The sequence below is a fragment of the Canariomyces notabilis genome (assembly GCF_033297395.1).
Source record: "Canariomyces notabilis strain CBS 508.74 unplaced genomic scaffold N656scaffold_18, whole genome shotgun sequence".
In the NCBI taxonomy this organism is placed as follows: domain Eukaryota; kingdom Fungi; phylum Ascomycota; class Sordariomycetes; order Sordariales; family Chaetomiaceae; genus Canariomyces; species Canariomyces notabilis.
Window position 1 is genome coordinate 544744 of NW_027041840.1, and position 16965 is coordinate 561708.

A 16965-nucleotide genomic window follows, 5' to 3' on the forward strand; every position below is an offset into this window, starting at 1 on the left:
CAATAATAACCCAGATAGCTCCCACAAGCCATCCCAGATCGGCGCGCTGTGACCAGAACACACCTCGGGGTGGCTTGGTTGCGGGCTGAGTAAGAGGTCAGGTGTGAGATTGGTCGAGACGTGAGAGTGACTGCAGTCTCCCACTGCCATTTCTGGTCGGGTCACTTAGACGGCAGGTCCCTAGGGGCCTGAGCATTTGACCTCCTCCGGCTTGCGTTCGCTTCCCGCCCTAGTTTCACCGCATCAGAGTCCCTACGGGCGGTATAACCACCGCGGTCAAAGGCGGCGATTCCTCTGCCTCACATGTTTCTGCATATCCCAGGCTCCGCCCCCGCTTGCAGACTTTGAGGACTCCCTATCCGAGGTTCTCCTGCCAGACAGATACCGCGGTTTCTAGCGCCCCATAACGTCTGACATCTCCATCCTCGAACGGGCTTCGCGCATGAGTGCCTTGGCCTCCTCAACCTCGACGCCGTCCTGGCAAAGCTCCATCGCAAGACGGTTGGCCGTTTCGTAGTCCTCGTTTCGCATGGCATACCTGGCAAGCCACATGCGTGCTTTGCTCGTGGCAAACGTTACTCCGGTCCCTTCGTGGCCGCCGGCTTTTTCGGCCCCTTCACCTTCCCCATCCGAGCCCGCGCCGCCGGGAGAATCGTGGTGGATAACGACAGAATCTCCCAGGCCACCACCCTCGTCGGCGTCCGCCCCTCCGTCTTCCTGCGCCAAGCAGAGCTCCATATATGCCTTGGCTTCTTCCTCCTCGTCGAGGCGGTCGTACATGGTGGCGATTTGCAGCAATACGTCCGGGTCCATCTGGGCCATCCGGTCGACCGTGCCGGCGCTGCCAAAACTGCTCGCTGTCGAGTCGTAGTAGCTGTCGGCTAGCAGGGCTCGTTTAAGCGCCTTGATACCGTCTCGATCGCGGCCCATCTTCTGCAGACACGAACCGACAGCCTGCCACATTTTCCCGTCCCAGGGTCTCAGACCGGCGGCTTTCTTGTAGTACCACAGCGCATATGCGTGCATTTCCAATACCTCATACGTCTGGCCGAGGCCGTACCAAGCACGGTAGTCTTTTCGGTTAACGTCGACGGCTCGGCGATACGACTCGATAGCCGCGTGCGTGTTCTTGAGCTCGACATATTCGTGACCCATGAGCGTCCAGGCCGACAAACATGAACGGTCCAAGGTGAGCGCCCGACGGAAGTACTGGACAGCCTTCTCGTGGAGTGAGAGCAGTGAGTAATAGTTCCCAATCACCACGCAGGATTCCGGCCGGAACTTGTCGATGCTGGCACAAAGGTGAGCAAGGAAAGCCAGTTTTGGTCTCATATTTAGCACGTATAGAATGTTCGAGTAGTGATCGAGAGCATCAAGTCGATGCGGGTGGAGGGCCAACAAATTGCTAAACTCTTGCTCGGCCGAAAGTAAATCTTTTGAGTGGTAGCATAGCAGTGCTTTGCAGGTTAGGAGGAAAGAGGAGGTGGGGAAGATGCCAAGGAGGTCATTTATGGACGCGGCAAGGTCTTGACCCTGCTGGTAGAGGCTAACTGCGGTATTGGCGTGGAAGATAAAGGACATGATGTTTTGCGGAAGGTGAGGCGCGATTTTGTTGAGCTGCAAAGGGTCAGTCAGACCAGAAAAGGGGCCAAGGACTCGCTCACCTGCTCGACTCTAGCAACCAGATTGGTAATCTCAAGCCAAGCGCCCCAGTTCCATGGGAATAAATGGACGCTCTGCATTAGATATTCCAACCCCAGGCTGTCATTCTTCTCTTTCACCAAAACCATGCCGTATAGATACTCGAGAAAGCCTTGGCTGGGAGGCAAAGTGCCGTCATCAGCCTGTCGTTCGGCAAACCATCTGGCGAGAAAGCGGTTGACGAGCAGCAGCTGCTTGTTTGTGACGGATCCCAAATCCTGTGGCCCCATAATCATCTCGCAGTCCTCGTCCTTGCGCTTCTCTCCCGATATGACTTTTGCGTATAGGGCCAGAAACAAACTCTTCTGGCTGACCTGGGGCAGGGGCGGTTCGGACGCCCGCGCAGCACTCGCCTTGCCCTTTCCTTTGCCGTCGGGTGAAGCGCCATCGGTCGGCTTGGTTGACAGGAGTCCAGCCAAGACAGATTCGGGGAGAAACACAGCAGCGCATCTATCAAACTCCTTGCAGTCGAAATACGACTTTGCGAGTAGGTACCGGCCGAGTTCTTGCGCCTCCAGGGCGGCTTCAACGGGATCGGGGTTCGGGGCGAAGGCTGGATGCACACTATCTCCCAAAGAGGCCGACGCTGGCTGTTTTGAATCGTCGGATTCTGGCTCTGGGAGGGCGTCGAGCAACTCAGCGGCCCTGTGAGGGGAGGGTTAGCCGCCTCATTTCAACGCTGGACTGAGGCATCACGGGGCGCACCATTTCGCCGATTGATAAAGACATCTCTCGGAGCATTTCACCACTGCTACCTGCAGGGCATCTCTGAGCTGCAAAGAGTCTCTTGCTGAAAGCACCATGGTGTGCTACTGCGCACGTGATGATGGATATGTGCTGTCGCGAACTGTGGAATCGCTGTAGCTCAGAAAGTCAGGGGTAGGATTTCGCACGTTATCCTGTCGCTACATGGGCATGACCGTGCAACTAGTTGAATTAAGCAAGAAATGGTGACCATGTGGTGTTCGAAGCTTGCTGCGACATGACGATGCGCCTCACGGGTGTCATTGCTGACATGGAATGTCTCAACTACATCATAAGATGAAATCAAGGGATCTGATGTCTTCGCGTCTGATCGCTTCAAATGTACTGTGGACAGGGGTGACGCGCTGCAACCTTGGCGGAAGCTTTAATTCTGCCAGCCAGACGAGACCCCACCTTTCTTGTCAGCTGTCTCACCGCCCGCAGGGGTCCTAACATCCCTGAAGCCCCACCATGAATCGGAACGAAAATGAGGGGCATTGTTTGCGCCGTCTCCTAATCCACCGAATGCGGCACCCTGGCCGGCGATTGCCCAAATAGTCGCCGTCCACGAAGAAGGTACAATAGGTACAAAGTGACACGGGTGCACCAACCGACACTTTCCCCCCTTTCCTGCCGCCTGTTCCTCTCATTCTTTTTGTTTTGATCCAATTGAGCTCGTCCCGTCCTTACTCTACGGCACCTTAACTACCCAGTGCTAGTGTTGTCCGGAAAGCCAACAACAAGACGGGAAAGATGGCGCAAAAAACAACCCTGAAGGAATTTGAGTCCGTCTTCCCCAAGCTGGAGGCGGCTCTCCTCGAGCATGCCAAGTCCTACAATCTTCCGCAGAAGGCGCTTGACTGGTACAAGCAGGTGAGTGTTGCAGGACGATGCTGATGTCTGGCGTCGGCGCCAACCACCCTCACCCCCTTCCACTGTGAACAAAGAGACAGAAGAAGGACCCCCGCTAACCGCTCCTCTACTCCCCTCCAGTCCCTCGAGACCAATGCGGTAGGCGGGAAGTGCAACCGCGGCATGTCGGTGCCGGACTCGGCCTCATTGCTGCTCGGCCGGCCCCTGACCGAGGACGAGTACTTCAAGGCGGCGACGCTGGGGTGGTGCACCGAGCTCCTGCAGGCCTTCTTCCTCGTTTCGGACGACATCATGGACAGCAGTATCACCCGGCGGGGAAAGCCATGCTGGTACCGCCAGGAGGGCGTCGGCATGATCGCCATCAACGACGCCTTCATGCTCGAGGCGGCGCTCTACTCGCTCCTCAAAAAGTACTTCCGCAACCACCCGCGCTACGTCGATCTGCTCGAGCTGTTCCACGAGGTCACGTTCCAGACCGAGATCGGCCAGCTGTGCGACCTGCTGACGGCGCCCGAGGACAAGGTCGACCTGGACAACTTCAGCATGGAAAAGTACCGCTTCATCGTCATCTACAAGACGGCCTACTACAGCTTCTACCTGCCCGTGGCCCTCGCGCTGTACATGCTCGACCTTGCCACCCCGCAGAACCTCAAGCAGGCCGAGGACATTTTGATCCCGCTTGGCGAGTACTTCCAGATCCAGGACGACTACCTTGACAACTTTGGCCTGCCCGAGCACATTGGCAAGATCGGCACCGACATCATGGACAACAAGTGCTCGTGGCTTGTGAACCAGGCGCTCGCCATCGCGACGCCCGAGCAGCGCAAGGTTCTTGAGGAGAATTATGGCCGCAAGGACAAGGACAAGGAGGCGGCCGTCAAGAAGCTGTACGACGAGCTCCAGCTTGAGCAGCGGTACAAGGACTACGAGGAGAAGCGCGTTGGCGAGATCCGCAGCCTCATTGACCAGGTCGACGAAACCCAGGGCCTGAAGAAGGGCGTCTTTGAGGCCTTCCTGGCCAAGATCTACAAGCGCAGCAAATGATTGACTCTGGTATCAGTGTCCGGCGAACCGCACTCGACCGTATTCTCTGGCAATGTTCTGTTCAACACAATATCACTCTTTGCCAGGGAGAACAAACAGATGTTTTTGTCTAGCAAACCTCTTGTAAGCCTAATAATACCCATTTAGCCATCCTTGCGAATAGACGGCTTGAAAACGCATGCGACTCTGAATTCATGAGATGAGAGTACCCGTAGTGTAGTCGGGACCAAGACCGCTGCAAGTTGACTGCCTAATACACTAATGCGAAAGGAAAGATAAGAGCATGCCCCATCGGAATCCCATACCCTTGACGTCTATCAGCGCTGAGCTCTCCTGTTTTGTCCCTAACACCCCTCTCATACATAGGGACTGCCAATCATAATAATACCATAACCTCATGCCCCATAGACATTCATCGTGTAAGGAGTCGTAACCAAATAATAGCACACCGATTACCAGGCCTAGGCCCCACAACAGGCTCATCCAAGCATGCAGAAGAAGAGCATCCACACCAGCCATGATACAAAGAACAAAGCCCATGAGCCCGAAGGAGAAATCATCTCTCTCGGTTGTCAACACTTCTCCGCCGTTCCCTCACCCTCCCCCTGTCCAGCTCGCCAACCCCCATGACCCTCCCTCGGGACTGCAGATCCGCCTCCGCCGCGGCCATGGCGCCTCTGCTCATGGCTGTAGCGCCACCAGCAGTACTCCGGACTGACCTAGACCTAGAGACCAAACCAGAAGACCCAAGCCCAATCCCGGATCCAGACCCGTTGGTAACAGTGGCGCCCCTCCTTCTCTTCTGCTGCTCGCGGAGCTCGTATTGCTGCATAAGGGTGGCTGGTTTGGTATTGGAGGCGCCGTTACTGCTGCTGCTGCTGCCGGCCTCGGCGCGGCGAATGAGGTTTTGTGGAGGGCTCTCCTTAAGGAGCCTGGCCGCCGTGCTGCTTGGCGGCAGAACAGGGTTCGTTGCCAGGTCGACGAGGGGCTTTCCGTCCGTGACGCGCACTCCCCTGCCGCGGCCCTCACGCGACCATTGGGGAGGCTCGACAAAGGTGGGCGTTAGGTCGACGAGCGGCTGTTGTTGCTGTTGCGGCCGCTCGCGGATGGATGGGGCTCGAGAAGGCGCGATCGAGGGCGGTCGTGACGAGGTGCTTGGCCGGCGAGTGGGGGGAGAAGTAGGGTATACGGGGCGTTGTGCTTGTCGCTGTGGACTGTGTACAGAAAATGATTGGTCCTTTGCCCTGTTAATGTTGGGCATTGTTGTCACTGGCCCGTCGGATCCGGATGATGTCCGCGGCCGGCTGGTTGTCGGATATGCAGGGGTTGCGGAGGGAGCTGTACGGCTGTTCAGCAGGCTAGGGCCGTCTGTGAAAGGGTCGGCTTCCTGGGCCATCTTCTGCTCGGACCCGTTATTTATAGCCTGTGCTTTGCGCTTGTCGTATCTGTCGCCGAGCAACCCGTTGGCGGCGAACGCGGACTTGTTTTCTTTGAGATAAGCTGCTGGTACGACCGGCAAGGGTGGAATTGGGTAGTGCTTCGGGGAGGCGGGCGGCGTAGATTCAAAGTCGATCGGGGCACTCTTATAACCAGAATCTTCATTGTACTTCTGGGGGCGCCGCTCCACCGCTGATCGCAGGTTCAGTTTCCTGTTCACCAGGTACCAGCTTCGCCAGCCGTGCACGAGCGAATGGAACCGCTGTGCCGCCTCGCGGTCATCGGTGCAGAAAAAGTGCACATAGTTGCTGTTGTTGACGAAAAGGGCTGATCTTTGCTGGCTTTTGACGGCGTAGCAGTACTTCTTGGGAGGCTTCAAAACCTTCCGCATATGGGCTTCTGTCGGTGAATATATATCGTAGTCGGAGAGGTGACATAATGTCACCACATGCTTGTCAGAGCGCCCAGGATCCGGCTTTTTTGATGCGAGCATCTGTCCGCTCTGGTACAAGACGATGTAGCACTTGGTCCATTTCCCCGGCCGCTGAGAGTGGTAGAGGGCAATGGAAAAGCCGTCCGGCGCCGATGGTGTCCTGGGGACGTTGCCAAGGTCTAGTTCCTTGTCAGTCTCAGGGGAGCCAGGCGAAACCATCAATTTGTATTGTGAGTCGTCCTCCCAAGAGTTCATGACGTCGCAGACCAGTTCGTAGCGCCGCAGCCGTCTTTCAACACCCGAGTTAGACAGTGGTTCTATGAGGACATTGGCGTCGGGATTCATATGCCGCGACATCTTTTCCATCTCATAAGAGCAGGCCTGCAGAACGTCCTGGGCAGTGGTGGTCTTAGTGACCGTGATATTGACAACGATTCCTCTGCATCGTACGGCTACCGACTGCAATGCGATTAGCACAAGCCGATCCGGCTTCACTTGGTATTGACCCACCCTATCAGCGGAATTGCTTGCGGCGCGCGGAGCGTCCATAAAAGCGGGCGCCATCTTGGAGTCAGGGGCCGAGGCCGCGGGCTGGACAAAGCCAGAAGCTCCCGCTGTTGAGCTGGACTGATCATTGACGGACGTCCTCATAAATTGCCGGCTTAAAAAGTCAAGCATTTCTGGAGACGAGTCGGACGACTCTGCCGGTTCAATGAGGCGTTTGTCTAACTTCCTCGTCGTTGGGCAGAATCCTGTCGGTTTCGACTTCCTCCCGTGCCACAGCCTAGGCCGAGCTTTGGCCTCTTGATGGTCTCTGAGCCACTCTCCGGTCCCTTGGTTCCGTTGCAGCTGATGTTGCTGATTCAGTTGAAGGGGATGCTGGTGCTGATGATACCCCCGCTCTGGATACTGAGATGGGTGAACGAACGAAGTGGAGCAGAGAACCGACGACGATGGGCGCACCACCTCAGTATGTATTAACTGAGGAAGGAAGGCGGAGCAGGGGTCCTGTGAGACAGCAAAACAAGCTTTTCGGGAAAGTCCAGGTGCGGCGAGGGTTGGTGTTCGACGAAACGATGAAACAACCAATTTATAGCGGCATGTGACGGGTTGATAGTAGCATCAATATTGTCATCGATTTGCCCCGTCTTTCTCAACACATTAGAGCGGCACAACTTGGAATGGGGAACGGATGCCACACCGCGTGCTCACGGAGAGAGGTCTAACGTTAGTCGTATCATTTTCGGCCGGTGTCCGTGCCGGCGAACCGGGCGAGCTGCTAGGACATTGAGTCGACTGCACTAAGCCGTCGGCTAGAGCTGCATGTCTCTCCAATCCGTTCGTAAGTCTAAGCATGGGCATGGGCACGGCCAGTCTTCAAAGCGCCGGCGATGCATTGGTGGTGATTGTGGCCACAGCCATTGCCCGGACCCTTCTCCGTCATCCAGGTACACGTAGTATGTACAGTACTGTACCAAGCAGTCCCTTGCATGTGCTGATCGGGACCAAGAGATCGGGTGGGCACAGTTTGGGGTCGGACAGCGGATTCAGGGTCCCTAAATGTGGATACTGCAGCAATCAGATGTTGTGGAGATCATGATTGCAGGCCCGTTGCATTCCCTAGAAGGTTTCAAGCAAATCCTCATGCACAAACACGAATCTGCATATGAAGATGAAGCCAGCTACTTTTCAGCCAGGCAGTATCAAACAAGCTGTGGTTGACGTTTCCCTCAGGCAACGTTCATATGTTGCCCTTTCCTGGGAAAGGGTCACCGTCATGGCTCCACCTTAACAACGGTCACTTGAGGACCTCGAACGGTCCTTCACCAGCAGTCTTGACTTCCTCACTGTACTCGATCCTGCCTTTCATGACTTCTAGGACTAATTACTACTCGTAGGTAAGTTGAAAGTTTGTTGCCATCAACGCGGAACCTTTTCCCTACCTTCACCCGCCACACATTTTCACTTCATAGCTCACAAAGCACATCACAATTCGCTATCTACACAGCATCACAAGCCAAATCCATGCGCCGTGGGTGGTACCTAGCCCAAGGGCTAATGCCGCTGGGCGAAAGCAGCAGCGATGATGAGGGTCCCTGTGAACTCCCCGACGGCCGGCTGGTGTGCGGTCCCCATGGTCTGGTATGCTGCTGGGAATGCTACGTCGACTTCAGCGTTACCAATGGGGACGACGATGACGAGGACGACGAGTTCGAGATTGACGGGTTCGATATCGACGAGTTCAAGACCGACGAGGGTGAGGACGACGAGAATGAGGACAATGAGGATGAAGACTACTTGAAGAGAACATTTCGAATTCACCCCGGTCTCAATCATCTCATGGGCCATAACTTGAGACGAGGTTCCGGTCGGGCTTTTCCCACCAAGTTCATCCCACCATCGGCTTTAACGATTCCTTCTAAGTTATTCTCTAGGCTGAGGGACCATGGGCTTGTCACTAGGTAAGTAAACGCATAGCTTATGGCAAGTTGTACTAGCTAATATAGTGTATCAGATACACCCTGCCCAACGATCCCGGCAAAGGCCTCATTCGCACTGATGGTGCATGTTTGAACAACGGCCAACCGAACCCAAAGGCTGGCTGGGCTTTCTGGCATGGACTGACTCCTTCGGGAAAGCGACTTGTAGCCTCCGGCCGCCTGGAGAAGAAGGGGCCTTTTGGCGACGACGGCATTCAGAGTAGCAACCGGGCGGAGCTCCGTGCTGTCATCGCAGCCCTGGGTTTCCGATACTGGCCGGGTGAGGGGTTCCACACCATTGTCTTCGCCACCGATTCCGAGTATGTGGTTGAGGGTTCCACAAATTGGGCAAAGACGTGGGTCGAGAATGGCTGGAAAACATCCAAAGGAACTGGGGTCAAGAATAGGGATCTGTGGGAGGCGCTGCTGGGTGAGATTGAACGATACCAGGGTGAAGGGATGGCTGTTGAGTTCTGGCATATTCCGAGAGCGTTCAACGCAACTGCTGATGCAGCTGCGCAGGAGGCTGCCGCTCAGTTCGATGCACCTGATGAGTGGGCACAAGTTATAGGGCTTAACTGCTAGATTAGGGGTGGTGATACGACTCGTTCTACCACCTACGAGATCGTTCGATCCTGTCTCGCAGATCTTATTCCAGCTGAGGGACCTAACAATTTCATTTGGTAGCACAGTTTGATGAGTTAACATCGGCATGAATGTACAAAAGCAACGATGCAAGCCAACCCATGTTATGGATCATCCCAAGGGATCGCTGGAAGTCAGTGCAAGGAGTGCTCAGCTTGGTGACGCAATGTAGCGCGCGAGGGTCGTAGCTGGGCATCAGATCGACTCATCCCGGGTCAAAATGGACGATCTTTGGATATGATGTACAAGTACTTCGTACATGTACTCCGACAAGCTGCACATACACATGAGAATTAATGTCGAAATGCCCGACACTCCCGCCTCCACCAGCCAACAAAATCCTGCGTCCAAACCTCGATGCCTAGCTCCCTTAGCGCCTTGGTGCTGAGATGGCAGTCGTAGGGCCTTTGCACACTGGCGTTGGGATCGTTGCCCGCCGTATTCGGCTCAATCCGATCAATCGGCAAGCCCATGATCTCACCAAAGAGCTGGCAAATCTCGTACTTGGTGTACTTGTCCTCGCTGGAGAACTGGAGCACCTTTGGCAGGGACGCTTTATCCTCTGCCTCAAGATACCGAACAGCTACATCTATCACCGAGCAAGTATCATTAGCAAAGCAGTCCCTTGGCACAAACCATGAAAGACTCACCATAACAAACCCTCGCCACATCCTCTGTATTCGTAGGGTACCTCAGCGCCCAATGGTCCATACTAATCTTAACCCCCTCCTTCTGCGCCTTCTGCACTGAGTCCATGAGCACATTGACCGCGCTCTCGGCATTAGATTCAGCCGGGCCGTAGAGCACCGGTACTCGAAGCACCACACCAAATCCTTCCTTGCCGGCGGCCTTGAACTCGTCCAGGACGGCACGCTCGCCGTCCAGCTTGGTCTGCCCGTAGAGGTTGGTCGGCCCCGTCTCGGCGTCGGCCTCGTACGGCGCCTCCCCTGGTCTGCCGCTAAAGACGTAGTCGGTCGAGATGTAAATGAGGAGGATGGAACGTTGCGCACAGAGCCGCGCGAGGGTTCTGGACGCTTCGACGTTGACTACCCGTGTGCCCTCGGGGTCTTTGTCGACTTTGTCCGGAAAGCGGTTCGCGGCGCCTGAAGGGAGGGAGTGTTAGATGGGTAAGGTAAGGATAGGGGAGGGAATGGGATATGCTGGGGGAAAGGGCTAACAGTGGACGACGACCTGTGGTCTGAACATAATCATGGAGGTTAGAGCTATTCGTCGTCTTAGTTGAAGGTAAGTTGTGGCTCACTTCTGCTCGTCTAACGCTCTCTCAATCTCCTCACCTTTGGCGAGGTCAACCTTGAGGATTGACGTGCCATCGGCGCGAGAGAAGCCGGTGCCTTTGGCATTCCAGTTGTTTGAGGCAAACCTCTTAACAACCTGCCGTCCCAAAAAGCCTGTGCCGCCGGTGACGAGAGCTGTTTTGCTAGCCATGATGGGCAGGGTCTATGTATCTACCACAGGACCCAAGTGAGTGGTTCAGGTCCGTAGGGCTGATCGCGGGGCAACCCAAGTCACCCAACCCCTTATTAGCGCAGTAATACCCGCTCAATGCGGGGAGTTACCCCAATGTCCACAGCTCTTCACGACGTCATACTTCAGGGTTAGGGTGCAAACCTCCGTACTGTACGTACAGTACCTCGGCGATGTTCGTGCAATCATACAGCTCCAACGCATCGGACAGGGACACTCACTTCAGTGGAGAAAGACTTTTGTATTTTCTCTAACGGATCTTGATAGTAAGAAAGGGAACATCTCTCGCTCTCCGTTTTCTGGAATTGAGCATAATCATGGAAACTGACCCGCTTGATGTCCCATCTTTTTCCACTGTGAAACCTTCTACGAGCGCCCAATCCCAATGCCATGACTACCCGAGCAGTCAGCCGCAACTGAGGGTGTAGAATGGTGAGGCCGGGTTGACGGCCATGACGGGAAACAGGAGTAGGTAGTTCAAAGCAAAGAAGAGCGGTAAGTTGAGTATGCCCGTTTGTCGCAACCAATATCTGGTCAATACGGGGTAATTGCAGCTGAATAACCGAACCAACGCTGTAAGTCAATCTGGCACCACGCCTCAAGGGAGTGTTTGAGAAGTCCCTTTTTCTCATTCCACTCAGTCCTCGTCCGCCACCTTATCAGACACCATCTCCTTGGCACTGTTAATGATCTTCTGAGGAGGGCGTGTCGCAGGTGCCTCAGCAGGCTCGGCGGGGCTGCTCATGCCGGGAATCGGCGGAAGCTGGCCGTTAGTAGGCTCGCCGCCGGGCACCGGGATCCGGATATCCTCCGGGGAACCTGGGATCATTTTTGAATCGAGTCCCGGAATGTGAATTCGCTTGGCCTCGTTCTGGTATGCCGCAGGGATGATCTCGATGATCTCATCACGAGGGAACTTGAGCTTGGGGATATCCATTGTGCTGCAATGCATCAAGTATGCATACAGGACGCGCAACACACTCTCATGAGCGATGATCAAGAGGTCATTCTGCTCACGCTCCAGTTCAAGAATGATGGGTTCAAGTCGGACAGCGAGGTCATGATACGACTAGATCCGTTAGCTCGTTTGCGGGGGAACAAAGGGGTAAACAGATGGCTGCCATACCTCTGCGCGGGGATAGCGATGGTGGTATGGATCCAGCTCATGCTTCTCCACTTCCTCGGGATACAGGAGACGAATAGCCCGCTCAGACAGCTTCTCGCAAACGCCTGGATTGATCTGGCTCATCTGGGACCGCTGTCGGACTTTGTAGCCCATGCGCCTCAGAGGCTCACCCGTCTGGATGGTACGGAGTCTCGTCGAGGTCCAGACTGTCAGGGGCCGCAACGGAATGTCGGGGCCGCCGCGGTCGATCCTCTCCTGGCGCTCCTGCTCCCGGTGCTTGAGAAGCGTCTCAGTCATCTTGTCTGCATACTCCAAGCCCTCCTCGGAGAGAGGCGCGTCGGCCTTATACGAGTCCTCTTCAGTAGCAGGGCCGGCGCGGACGAAGAAGGTGGTGCGCGACTTGATATGCAGGTTGGTCAAGTAGAAGACAATCCTGTGAGACAAGTAGTTGAAGCTGACGTTGTTGTAGTAAAAGGCCTGACCGGCGTTGATCATCTTGACGTAGTTCAGCTCCTCTTCTTGCATGGTCTCGAAGACAGGAATCTTGGTCTCAATCCTCTTAAGATAGCGCTTGGCTGCCTCGTCGGGATCCATGCCATGGAACTGCGACATTTAGTTTTTCAGTCCTCCAGGATTGCTAGCGATTACTCACGTCAGGGGAGGAGATTTTGACGTTTCGAGCATTCTCCTTAAGGATCTCTTGGTCGTCGACATACGACTCAATGAACAGGGTCTACCATAGCCCATGTTAGCAAGCATTCTTTCTTCATCTTTACTGATGACAGACTCACCTGGACATCATGTTTGGCAAACTCCTTGGCGAGGGCTCGGCGACCGCTCGCGGTGGGATTGACCGCGTCGTAGATAGCGACTTGGCCGTTCTCATGGTTCAACCAGGCGTAGATGTCCTCCCTGCACTTCTTAAGGATCTTCTGGCGGAGCATCAGTGAAGCCGGGGATGCATTTGGGTAAAAGTAGTCCTGTGGAACATGGCCTCCCTGACCGACGGTGGCGCGGCGGTAGTCGCCCAGATGGAAGATGCGCGTCTTCACACCAAGCCTGGCGTTGGTCAGCACCCAGCAGACCAGGATGGTACAGACCTAACCTACCACGAAAGATATCGAGCCATTGAGACACAAATATGACTGGGCCTGAAGTCAGCCAACAGCGACGAAACGATGACAAGGGTCCTTACGTCTTCCCACGAGCTGGAAGGCCAACCATGACGATGGCAATCCTGCCGGAGTGGAACAGCCTGCCGGACATGGTGCTGTAGAGCTGGGCTGGGGCCATATTGCCCTGGTCGTCGGGGACATCGTGGATGCCATCGATGAAAGTCGAGCTTTTGCGGCGGTAGCGCGGCGCGTTGGCCGCAATCTCAGCGGTACTTTCTCAGTTGTTAGTGAATGAAAAGGCATGTATGCTGTCTTGTGCGATCAAGTCATCGGGGAAGAGCAATCTCCCCACTGAAGGGTCCGAAGCATCATCATCCTGACGCAACCCATCGGCATGACGGCAAGGCGATCTTCGGTAGAAATCTTGGACAATTTGGGGAAGACGACAATTCCACAACGAAAATAGAATTCTGGAGGGTGCGGCTTACAGGAGAGTGTCCATCTTTCAGACGGTTCGTCCGAAGACGCTTGAGGAGACCGTCCTAGGTGTCGTTATAGAGTAGCACCCTCACGCTGCAGTAGCTGAAAGGTTGAAGCGGGATGTGTCTCCCTTGTGTGCCCAAAAAGCACTTGGAGGTCAGTGGTTGTGAGAAAGAGAAAACCAAAGGCCTCCAAGTTGCGTGATATTCAAAAGTCTCGGCAGTCCTTCCTACTAGACCCCCGGCAGTCGGCGGGCAGTCGGCAGAACAACACGGAGTCTCCGGTGCAACCGCCGGTACTTGACCGAATGACAAGCCACAACCAAGCCCTTTTTGAAGCTCCGTTAGGTCGTGTGACAAAGGCCCCACTTGAGAGCAAGGACACCTTCAAGCTGCACCTTCAGCTATTGCATGCAAACTAACGTGCAGGGGCGCCGAGAATTCGGGTGCGTTGCGGGTTATGGCTGCAGTGAAAGCAAGCCGGGCCGTTGTAAGGGGGAGCAATTCGATGTTGAGGTTCGGCTTAGATCGGGCGAAGCATCACTTGTCTTGTCCCGCTTGTGGCGATGGCGCACAATGCACTCACAGCGGAGCCCAATACAGATCCAATACACTCACAGGGGCCGGCTTGAGTGTCAAGATAGCAATCTGGTCGTCATGTTCAAAACTCAGGGGTTGCAGGACTGATGGGCCGTCAACTGCTTGCTTCGCCTTGGGTATCTCTGAGCTAGGTAATGTTTTAAGAGCATTGCAGGTCCCACGGAATCACAGTCATCTCGAAAGACTTTAAGTATCGGTATCACTTTAAGGTTGACGTTAGGTCACCTTCGTTATCGCTTATCCATCCAGGGGATCGTCGTGCTAGGAATTGAAGCCAAGCGGCCATCGGGCCTGTCCTGCCGACACCGGTCGCTAGTTTTCCCGGCTCCGGCACGTCATGGGCGGGCGCCTCCATCACTGGACCGGGTGATCCGTTGGCAATGGCTTGTGTCTCCACAGGACGCTTGGGCCTTCCAACATGGCTGGCGACTTTGACCATGAAATTTTTGGCCCAGCTCCTTTGACAATTCGATGGGATTGAGTAACCTCCAGCGAATGCTGAACCTTCCCCCACATCGAGAGCCCACGATCGACTGCGACTGCGACGCCAAAACAGGTCAAGGGCACCCCTGATTATCACACCTGGTCAAATATCGGCTGCTTCGATTCCAGCGACAGTTAACCCTTTGAAGCCGGCGCGATCGAGGATCAAAACTTCACGCGACGATCGCGGCCGATGACTGCTGTCGCCATGGCGTCCGCCACTGATACGTCGCTAGCTTTTCTGCGCAATAACCGTCTCTTCTCTGGGCTGTCAGATGTTTATAATGGCTTTCAAGAACGGAGAGCAAAGCTGGGGCTGCCCAATCCTGGTTTGGTAGAGAACGTCGCAAAGGGTATGTCGTGACATGGAGATGGCTCGCGGACTCTCGCATCGTCATCGATCCTTTGAGTTGAGACCTCGTCCACATCACTGACTCTCAGTTTCACAGAGGTCCAGCGCGATGTTCTCACCACGAATTTGATGTTCCAAGGCCTGCGGGCCGATCTTACCAAGGCCTTCAGCCTCAGCCCTTTGTACGTTTCTGCGATCCCATGATCACGTCGAGCAAGCCGCTTCACAAACGTAGCCCATGCCGATGAAAATGGACACGGCAACCCCTACCAGATATGCTGCCCCTTAGTCGAACGCGCCGTGCTGATTCAGAGTCAAAGATTCCAAGTATCCCACCAATTCGCCATGGGCGAGAGGCTGAACCCTTACACTTTCGCCGCCCTGTATGGTACAAACAAGGTATGGACTTATGAACCGCGCCGGTCATTGAAGCAATCTGACCAAATGTTCTAGATGTTTGCGCAAGGAAACATTGACGAGCAAGGCAACCTTTCCACAACATTCAACTGGAGATGGAGCAACTCTTTTGTTACAAAATCGCGATTCCAGATCGCACCTGGCGGCACAGGCCAAGACATGGCCCAATTCGAGAACGAGTACACAGGCGCCGATTTCACTGCCACCATCAAGGCCCTTAACCCTTCCTTCCTCGAGGGCGGATTGACGGGTATCTTCATCGGGCAGTACCTACAGTCGGTCACCCCGAAGCTTGCCTTGGGTCTGGAAACTGTCTGGCAGCGCGCTGGCATTACTCAGGGCCCGGACACGGCTGTTTCGTACGTTGCCAGGTACAAGTCCGACAACTGGATTGCCAGCGCTCAGCTGCAGGCTCAGGGCGCCCTCAACGCCTCGTACTGGCAACGCTTGTCCGATAAGGTTCAAGCCGGCGTTGACATGACTCTTTCAGTTAATCCTGGCGCCGCTATGATGGGCGGGCCTCAGAAGGACGGCACCGCCACGTTCGGCGCAAAGTACGACTTCCGTATGTCGACTTTCCGGGCACAGATTGATTCCAAGGGCAAACTGAGCTGCCTTCTCGAGAAGCGGGTCGCTGCTCCTGTCATGATGACTTTTGCTGCTGATGTCGACCACGTTACGGTAAGAATAATGCAGCCGAACCACGAAGCGCAAAGCTAACTGGCTCAATAGCAACAAGCCAAGATTGGAGTTGGCATTTCCATCGAGGCTGGTGGCGAGGAGCTTCAGGAGCAGCAGGACGCCCTTGGTGCTCAGCCTGCGATGAACATCCCGTTCTAGAGGACAGAGATTCATCGCGAGGACAGGACTACAGAGACACAAGGTCCAATCCTTGCACCTACCGACTCCGTCCCCCCTGCCTCCGCCCCTCAGCCACATAATCTAATCCCTGCTAACTCCGTGGCCGACACCCAACAGCGCGAGCGCGAGCGCTACCACTATGTTCTCCTCATGCTTTATCTGATCATGTTCTCGCCCCTTTCATTCCATCCCTCTTAACTCACGGTCAACTGCCTCGACTTCAAGAGCCAGCATGACCATCATCATGAACTCTTTTCGCGCGCCGGTTGGGCCTGCGTCTTTGCATACAGCACCGGCGGGCTCCTGAACGAATGATAGACATTTTCCCTCCTGTGTTCCCATTCCCTATGCCGCTGCTGCTCCTCCCGGCCATATTTCAGCCATCTATGGGAGGTTTCACCCAGTGGTGCTATCTCTGAGACTGGGACACAACGATGAATGTGCAAAAGGGAGGGAAATCAGATGTGTACTATAGATATCATTTTCGCGCGTCATTGGGAAATTCGGGATAAAGAAGGGGATCTCTTTTCTTTTTGTGCAGTCCATGACCGACCGACCAGTAAGAGTCTTGGGTGGTAGCGGTTGTAGACAGGGAGAGAGGGCCGGGTTTTCATGCAAACAGAAAACAACCTGAAGGGTTCTGCTGAGTCTCACGCTGACCGTCGCGTCGTCCGCTATGGACCCATTGGA

At 55.0% G+C, this 16965-nt stretch overlaps 7 protein-coding genes across 7 annotated transcripts; 3 read left to right on the plus strand and 4 right to left on the minus strand.

Moving 5' to 3' along the window:
- Positions 1-393: 393 nt before the first annotated feature.
- On the minus strand, positions 394-2504 carry N656DRAFT_713445 (TPR-like protein; the record flags this gene model as incomplete). Its single annotated transcript, XM_064811895.1, has 3 exons — positions 394-1617; positions 1665-2346; positions 2407-2504. The coding sequence occupies 3 exons, from the start codon at positions 2502-2504 to the stop codon at positions 394-396; spliced, it is 2004 nt and encodes a 667-aa protein (XP_064668353.1).
- Positions 2505-3091: 587 nt separating this feature from the next.
- N656DRAFT_781571 (putative farnesyl pyrophosphate protein) lies at positions 3092-4546 on the plus strand. Its single transcript, XM_064815607.1, has 2 exons — positions 3092-3318; positions 3439-4546. Exons 1-2 carry the CDS (start codon positions 3199-3201, stop codon positions 4360-4362), a joined length of 1044 nt encoding a protein of 347 aa, XP_064668354.1. The 5' UTR covers positions 3092-3198; the 3' UTR covers positions 4363-4546.
- Positions 4547-4918: 372 nt separating this feature from the next.
- N656DRAFT_770072 (uncharacterized protein) lies at positions 4919-6796 on the minus strand (the record flags this gene model as incomplete). The annotated part of the gene is made up of 2 exons (XM_064813746.1): positions 4919-6691; positions 6743-6796. The coding sequence occupies 2 exons, from the start codon at positions 6794-6796 to the stop codon at positions 4919-4921; spliced, it is 1827 nt and encodes a 608-aa protein (XP_064668355.1).
- A 1494-nt stretch (positions 6797-8290) lies between these two features.
- On the plus strand, positions 8291-9297 carry N656DRAFT_799906 (ribonuclease H-like protein; the record flags this gene model as incomplete). The annotated part of the gene is made up of 2 exons (XM_064817937.1): positions 8291-8694; positions 8748-9297. 2 exons carry the CDS (start codon positions 8291-8293, stop codon positions 9295-9297), a joined length of 954 nt encoding a protein of 317 aa, XP_064668356.1.
- Positions 9298-9538: 241 nt separating this feature from the next.
- Positions 9539-11044, minus strand: N656DRAFT_203548 (NAD(P)-binding protein). Its single transcript, XM_064808879.1, has 4 exons — positions 10619-11044; positions 10536-10561; positions 10008-10460; positions 9539-9940 (listed from the first exon to the last, which is right to left on the minus strand). Exons 1-4 carry the CDS (start codon positions 10801-10803, stop codon positions 9651-9653), a joined length of 954 nt encoding a protein of 317 aa, XP_064668357.1. The 5' UTR covers positions 10804-11044; the 3' UTR covers positions 9539-9650.
- Position 11045: 1 nt separating this feature from the next.
- Positions 11046-13803, minus strand: N656DRAFT_203471 (bifunctional 6-phosphofructo-2-kinase/fructose-2,6-bisphosphate 2-phosphatase). The gene is made up of 7 exons (XM_064808878.1): positions 13572-13803; positions 13164-13355; positions 13078-13113; positions 12760-13027; positions 12621-12701; positions 11969-12571; positions 11046-11911 (listed from the first exon to the last, which is right to left on the minus strand). Exons 1-7 carry the CDS (start codon positions 13583-13585, stop codon positions 11480-11482), a joined length of 1626 nt encoding a protein of 541 aa, XP_064668358.1. The 5' UTR covers positions 13586-13803; the 3' UTR covers positions 11046-11479.
- A 1050-nt stretch (positions 13804-14853) lies between these two features.
- Positions 14854-16254, plus strand: N656DRAFT_713171 (uncharacterized protein; the record flags this gene model as incomplete). The annotated part of the gene is made up of 5 exons (XM_064811875.1): positions 14854-14998; positions 15095-15179; positions 15318-15396; positions 15451-16095; positions 16147-16254. The coding sequence occupies 5 exons, from the start codon at positions 14854-14856 to the stop codon at positions 16252-16254; spliced, it is 1062 nt and encodes a 353-aa protein (XP_064668359.1).
- Positions 16255-16965: the final 711 nt, after the last annotated feature.